The 7,019-nt window shown below is 35.4% G+C and overlaps 1 protein-coding gene across 1 annotated transcript; it reads right to left on the bottom strand.

Moving 5' to 3' along the window:
* Positions 1 to 2,495: 2,495 nt before the first annotated feature.
* LOC149571545 (uncharacterized) lies at positions 2,496 to 6,424 on the bottom strand. Its single transcript, XM_089813056.1, has 3 exons — positions 6,052 to 6,424; positions 5,543 to 5,808; positions 2,496 to 3,460 (listed from the first exon to the last, which is right to left on the bottom strand). The coding sequence occupies exons 1-3, from the start codon at positions 6,196 to 6,198 to the stop codon at positions 3,130 to 3,132; spliced, it is 744 nt and encodes a 247-aa protein (XP_089669182.1). The 5' UTR covers positions 6,199 to 6,424; the 3' UTR covers positions 2,496 to 3,129.
* Between the last annotated feature and the right edge of the window lie 595 nt (positions 6,425 to 7,019).

Below are 7,019 nucleotides of genomic sequence, written 5' to 3' on the forward strand. Positions count from 1 at the left end.
GAAAATGCAACTAAACTGCCTGATAATGAAGCCAATAACAAAGAATTCCAAAGGCCAAACCCCAAGGGAATGACGTCTAGAATGTTACAAGAGAGGATAGACGTCCTCAAATGCCAAGAACGGAGCTGCAACTCACACACCAATTTCTTCTCATATTCAACCTGTCTAATGAAGCTACAAATGCTTTCTTTTATTCTATTCCCACAGGTCCGCTCAACTCATATGGGCAATGTGGGATAAAGATGTGTAATATAAAACATATATTAAAATACCCCTTATGTCTCCCTTGGGTACACATCACCATAAAATAAATATTAAAGTAACACTTTAATATTTTACAATTAAATTAGATGTTACTTTAATAAAACTTCAGGCATTAAAATGTATTAGCAATCAGACTCCGAATAATGCGAGTGATAGCTCATCGAAAAGCTCTCACCGAGGAGTATCGAATCCAATCACCAAAAATTGACCTGCACTGTGTCCTGCCAACTTACTAAAAATAGTAAGTATGCCTGAAACTGAGTAAATCAACTTCGTTTTGGCCCAAACTAGAAATGACTAGGCCAAAACACTCCAAGATCCCATTAAACCCTTCGTTAGCCCTCGGGACCATGTAGAACAAGGCTAACGCACACACACTTGGTCAACTGCTAAAATGGGGACATTACATTTTGTACTTGGTATTCAATTTTTTGAATTGGTATGAGGTGTTGGATTGTTTGGACATCTTTTCAACTTTGGCTATCTTTTTCTTTATGAGTAGTTGTGTTACCCTTGAGGTAGATTTGGCTTTCAGGATTCTTTGCCTAGGATTGTTTTATGGTCTGATTATTTGTATGTGGATTGTTCATTATTTCCCCTATATGGTAGGCATGGGAGCCTCGCTAGGTGACCACGTGGTCAAGAGATAGTGACATCTTACCATTTGGACCCCCCTCAAATTGATAGATTTTGGATGCTCATTGTAGTAGTTGTACCATTATAACTCTTATTCCTATCTTGGAGACTTCAATTCCATTGACACACACACACACACACACACACACACACACACACACATCTCATATTTTGATATACTTGTATCTATTCTCGCACACCCTATGACATGTGCAGTGGATGTTATTCATTAGTTGTATTTCATTGTATTAGTTGTATTTATGCATTTTCTTATGAGATGATGTATCTATTATTTCTTTGTGATCATGAACATTTTCTTGAGATTTAAACTAATTAAATAAACTTCTTAAATGTGACTCAACATGAAGGAGCCCTTAAGGAATGAAATTTGTATTTGTATTGCACATTTGTAATTGATGTGTATGTGCATATTGCTCCCACATTTTTACTTTGATGTTGTTTAATTTTGTTTTAAAAATAGCTCAGTAAACATTATAACATGTTAGGTTTTTTTCTCCTGGGATCTTGAGTGGGGCATTACAAAAATAATTAAAAATTGTAGATCCAAAAAGTAAATGACAAAAATGAAATAATAATTAGATGTGAAAATAAATTTTGCCAAAATATATTACCAAATTGTAGATTGGAACTTAGGTGTCCAATTTGCAAAAATAATTGGCTCAAGTTTGACTTTTGCCCAAGTAAGCAAATTTAACATAGTCAAAATTGACCACAATGGCCACTTGGATGCAATGGTGAGGTTTGATCTTGCTCAAAACACTCTAACAAAGTGTTGATCTTGGATTTGAATCATGACCCTCCAAAACTTGAAGCAAAAGTAGTTCGCCAATCGCTATGAAGTGAACACTCCTATGGTTCTAATACCATATAAGAATTTTCCTAAGACAATAACCGCAATACCAAAATCTAAATGCTCAATAGATAACACAAACAAGAGAGACAAGATGATATGAGAAAATGAATAACTCAATAATGATGAAATGATAATAGATGAATACATCATAGATGTACCTCAATATATAGACAATGCATGATAGCTAGGAGATATGCAAGTGACAAGCTATCAATCACACAAGGTGGAATCACATGCCCACTAAATGTGAATCGTCCTCTCTTGTACAACAAAGTATGTGCAACAATAAGAGGATGATAATGTGACGAGAACACAACATGTGGATCTCACAAATAAAGATGTATGAGATGACAACTAACTTCACCTCAAGTGGACTTTTCCAACACTATGTGCTAAAATGCAATGCAAACTCCTACATATCTACATCACAATTAATATGCAAATCCATTATCTTAAATAAACTTAAATAAAGTGTAATTATTAAATAGTTCATTATGCTAACAAATTGCAATGCACCAAAAATTACTCTAACATATGTAACTTGCCCTCCAATACCACATAGCTCAAGGTGACCTCATACCTACAATAAAAAGTTCTCACCAATCAAACCAAACCCCAAATTTTATTTCACTTAATTCATACTCCACATTATATCTATAAAACATTTTATATTAAGGATATTTATTTATTTCATTAAGAAAACCGAAATATAAATACAATATAACGTAAGTTTTTCTTTCTATTAGGGATTAATACTAATCTAATGCCCCATGTATTCTCAATAAGGCTTTCCATTTCAAAGTGAAATAACTATCACCCCAAAAATAAAATTACAATGTAACTTGTCATTACTGCTTCGAGGATCGAAGCCCATGCTAAGCACTGGAAACCGAAGAGTTGATCTATTTATGACTTAATCGAATTCAAGTTCCTTTCAGTCACTCTGCAAATGCCATTTTTCATTTGCCTCAAAAACGTTCTTCCAAAATCTGAGATGTATGTCCTGACAACTCAGAAAGTGTTTGAATCTACCGTTGTGTGCACTGTAAACCCTCAGGCAAGGACACGAATTTTAGAAATGAGTTTGTATGACGGCAGAAAGCTCCTAATTGGAATCAATCCAAGAGGCATAAACAAAAGATTCTTAAACCCAATTCAGGTTTTTCACAAAAAGTAGCAAAGCTGTCTTGATGGGTGTAAAAATTATGGATAAGGGTTTGCTAGAAAAACGAAGAGGAGTAAACTTGTTTTGAGGTTTAGATGTAGCAGCTTTTAGCAAGAATGCTTACTATGGCTTCAAAAAATTGCACTAAAAGAAGTGTTAATATACCACTCCACAAAGCTCAATAGAATGATCATTTCTGGATGTCGACAGAAAAGCTAGGAGGGCTGTGTTGTTGTTGTATGGATGGCGATGGAGGTGAAGCAGGGGTATAGTGCGTTGTGAGCTCCATAATCTCTCTGCGTACGTTGTCTTCTTCCTCCTGCAATCTCTCTGTCTGTACTGCACTTGCATAGAATGCAACTCCCATGCATGTCGCTAACAACCCAAATACTCCTCCTGCCGCAAACACCCCTTCTCTCACCACTCTACATTCATCTCTTGCCACATTTTGTCTTTGTGTGTGCCATGCTTCCACCGCAATTCCAACTATCAGAAGCACAGCTGCCACTGCAAAGGATATCCTGAAACCACAATTCCAACAAAAGAAGATGAGCATACAAAATCTCAAGAAAATGTACTGCAAGCCGCCTACGGCTAGTGGCAAAAAAAAAAATATATAAATTATAAAAACAGAAGACATTTACTCTAGAGCTTCTTTATAAATTGTAACTGACATTCAAAGTATAAATGACATAAGGAGAGAGTTTTGAAACAAAGATCATCTAAAAAATTTGCTTGACATGAAGGTGAGACTATAATGTCAATATACCAGTCATGTTATGGGAAGAGATCTAGTAGTCGTTTAAGCTAACTTCGTGCACTTATATCTCTTAAACTGTAAGTCGAATTATGCTGATTTTTTCAGTGTACCTCCGTAGGTGACTCAAAAGCTTAAAGCTAATGTTTCAGCATTTGGCTTTTACAAATCTTTCTATAGAAATGTGGAGTGGGTAGTGGTCAAAAAGTAACATTTTAAAACACTTCCGATACCTGTTATGTTCACCTCACAGTAGTCACTCATAAAAGAAACAGTACTTCTGGCACAAATGGACAAATCAGCAACCAAGAAAATTAAAAATTGTTCAACTATTAGTACATGTGTGATCAGTGATTAATACATGTTATCAGCTACTAGTACATGTGTTATCATTTTTTGGAACTTTTTAAAAGTGATAATTGAAGAGTATCTATTATGAAACCCTCACGACCATTGAACCCCTGATGACTACTAGATTTCTACCCCTAATCGTCTATCCTAATAATGGAAAGGATTCCCTAAAATCAGTTTTAGGACATAATCTTATGGGGATACTTTGAGCTGAAGAGTAAGAGTAAGGACCGAATTTCAGCCGAGGGCCTTGTTGCTCCTCCATCATTAGGGTACAGCAGTTCCATTCCTCTAGGGGTATTGCTTGAGATGAAGCTGAAAATGATGGGTTACGCGTTTAAATCTGTTTGACAATTTCAAAGAATTGATGCTTTTTCTGTTCATTCTGACAATAAATCATAGGAGTGATCTTGAATATTAATGAAGAAAAAACTTACATGATCTAATAAAAAACAACCAAACTAATGTCATTTATAAAACAGATACAAAGTATTTAAAAGAACACAATTTTAAGTCTTGGAAGATTGTTAAAAAGATCGTAGCTAAGCTAGAAAACTCATTGGCCATGCCAATTCTCAAAAAACCTCTGTTGCAAATATAAATGCAGTTTGTCGTGGGAGCCTACTAAGGAGGGAAACAAAACAAAAAAATATGGAGATCGCAGATCTGAAACTCCAAAACCTTAAGTTCACTGCTAAAAACCACACACCACTATCTTACGCCCAGAGGGGAAACTATTTTGCTATGTACAGAAATAAGACCATTGAGCTTTTGTTCTTCACAGTATTTCCTCGTTTCTTGTACAATTGGGGTACTTGGACTCCCAACCTTGGAGGATATAATCTCTAATTAAAAAGCCCTCCCCTTTTTGACACTCTAAGCTTGGTTGTAGATCGAAGTCTTAAGAAACTACACCTGATAACTCTTCTCTAATAGAAGCATATCCACTCGATTGGCAGATTGTTTGCATGTTTGTATACTTTTATTTATTTTTAAATCCTTCATTTGGCAAATTGTGTAACTTAACTCTTTCCATTTCAACTCTCTTCTCTTCTATTTACACACTTTTCTTAATTAAGGTACAATACTAAATGTGATACAAAACTTCGAACAACAATCACATGCAGTATAATTCAGAAACTTGTACATCTTGTCCACCATTTTCTCAGAGATTGTTTTCATAAATGCCCAGCTAAATCGAATGAATGAGTGATTAAAAACTATGAACAGTGGTGGTAAATTCGTACCCCAATTCAGATGCTATATCTGGATGAAGGGACATTAAGGCTTTGGCCCTTATATTTGTTAATTTGCCATAGGGAAAACTTCCATGAATGTTCACCTTACAAAGATTCTGAACATAAAGAATTAAACAGAGTACTTACCATTTGTCAAGAAAAGAGGATTACTCAATGAAATTCATAAGTTTTGGTAAAAATGCAATGAGTTACAACTTTTGCACAATGGATGAGGCATAAAACCCTGAAATACTAACCAGGAAAGAACGAAGGAGGCCAGAGCCTGCCATCTGAAGATGCTGTAATGGGTAGAATTAGATTCAGTCCATGCCGCCAATGGACGAAATCTATCAGTATCAGAAGCAGAAGAGAGAGCCATCCACATATATGCTTGGCCTATACCCATTGCCATCCCCATAGCCAACAATGACCCCACCCCACTGACAAGAGCTGACCTACCATTGTCAGCATACATGCATTTCATATAATCCCCTCTTCCTACCTCCCCTGCAATCCACAAAATCTGCAATTTTCACAAACACCCATATGTTCAGTATGCACTAAATTCCACATGCCAATCATAAACATCAAGAATCCTAATTCAATTGTATTGCTGTTTTTCCATTAATGTTTCGATTCATATGATGATGGACCACAGAGTGTAAAGGGAAATGGTGATGCAAAAACAGCGATACAATTGAATCCAGAAACATTCTAAGATTCTCTCTAAGAAACTTGCTTTCCCTTACATCAAGAATTGTCATACCTCTGTTCTTGTGATCTCCGCAAGAAGCCCAAATACAAATGCGAGAAGGCCCAAAAGAGTGCAGATTATCATGACCCATGTCCCCAATTTGCTGCCAATAGATCTGTAACTGCGGTCGATGGCCAGATCGGCATGAGTCACAGCCATAATTCAATCAATCAATTGTGGCATTTTATTGACATTGATGATCATATATTTCACAACGATTGCTGAGTGCTCGGTATAATTCCCCCCAAGAAATGGTTGTACGTTTTTGGAGATTTCGTTAAAGGGAATCAAGCTTTTGGACTGACGCGCCAAATCTGCTTGGAGCATAAAAAGATGGCGGCAAAAACTATAGCATTACAATGTGTGTCGCCGGCTATAACAGATCGAGATGACAAGGATCACAAGATGACAATATGTTGACTGAGTAATCAATTTTGGATTGCAATCATAACATGGGAATGTCGCTTTACAGTTTTTGGCAGATTGGAATTGTTATATTGGGGTTGTTGAATTGTGTTTTACAATGTAAATAAACCAGTCGTATTGTTGTGGGAAATATGTCTTCGACTACATATCCGAACCAGATCTGATACAGATCATTCTTTTTTTCCGGCCTTCGCAAATGGCCGTAGGTTGTCTCTGATAACAAGTGAATTTCTGGAAAATTATGAGTATTAAAAATTTTAATGGGATTTTTATATAATCATTTTAATAGGGTACGGAAAATATATGATTTTAAGTAATAATGCATCATATAATCTCTTGTCTTTTCTTTTTTCTGTATGCAAACATTTCAGTATACATAAATGCTCTTATACGGTGGATTATACAAGTTTTCTTGTCAAAATGGATGGAAAATAAATGTTTTGTAAATAATATTGTATTATATATATATATGTATATGTTCAACAAGTTTTATATTTAAAAAATATAATTAAATTAGTATAGATATCTTAAATAAATCTATCTAAAGAAATGTC

The sequence above is a fragment of the Cupressus sempervirens genome, chromosome 2 (assembly GCF_028749045.1).
Source record: "Cupressus sempervirens isolate cs-2001-9-10 chromosome 2, ASM2874904v1, whole genome shotgun sequence".
In the NCBI taxonomy this organism is placed as follows: Eukaryota; Viridiplantae; Streptophyta; class Pinopsida; order Cupressales; family Cupressaceae; genus Cupressus; species Cupressus sempervirens.

What these genes read in the sequence shown, in the direction of transcription:
- LOC149571545 (XM_089813056.1), bottom strand. Translation starts at nt 6,198, where the DNA reads ATGGCTGTGACTCATGCCGATCTGGCCATCGACCGCAGTTACAGATCT. An exon ending in CGGAGATCACAAGAACAGAG is followed by an intron (nt 5,809 to 6,051) that starts GTATGACAATTC and finishes TGAAAATTGCAG; the next exon opens with ATTTTGTGGATTGCAGGGGA. An exon ending in GCCTCCTTCGTTCTTTCCTG is followed by an intron (nt 3,461 to 5,542) that starts GTTAGTATTTCA and finishes TTGTGGTTTCAG; the next exon opens with GATATCCTTTGCAGTGGCAG.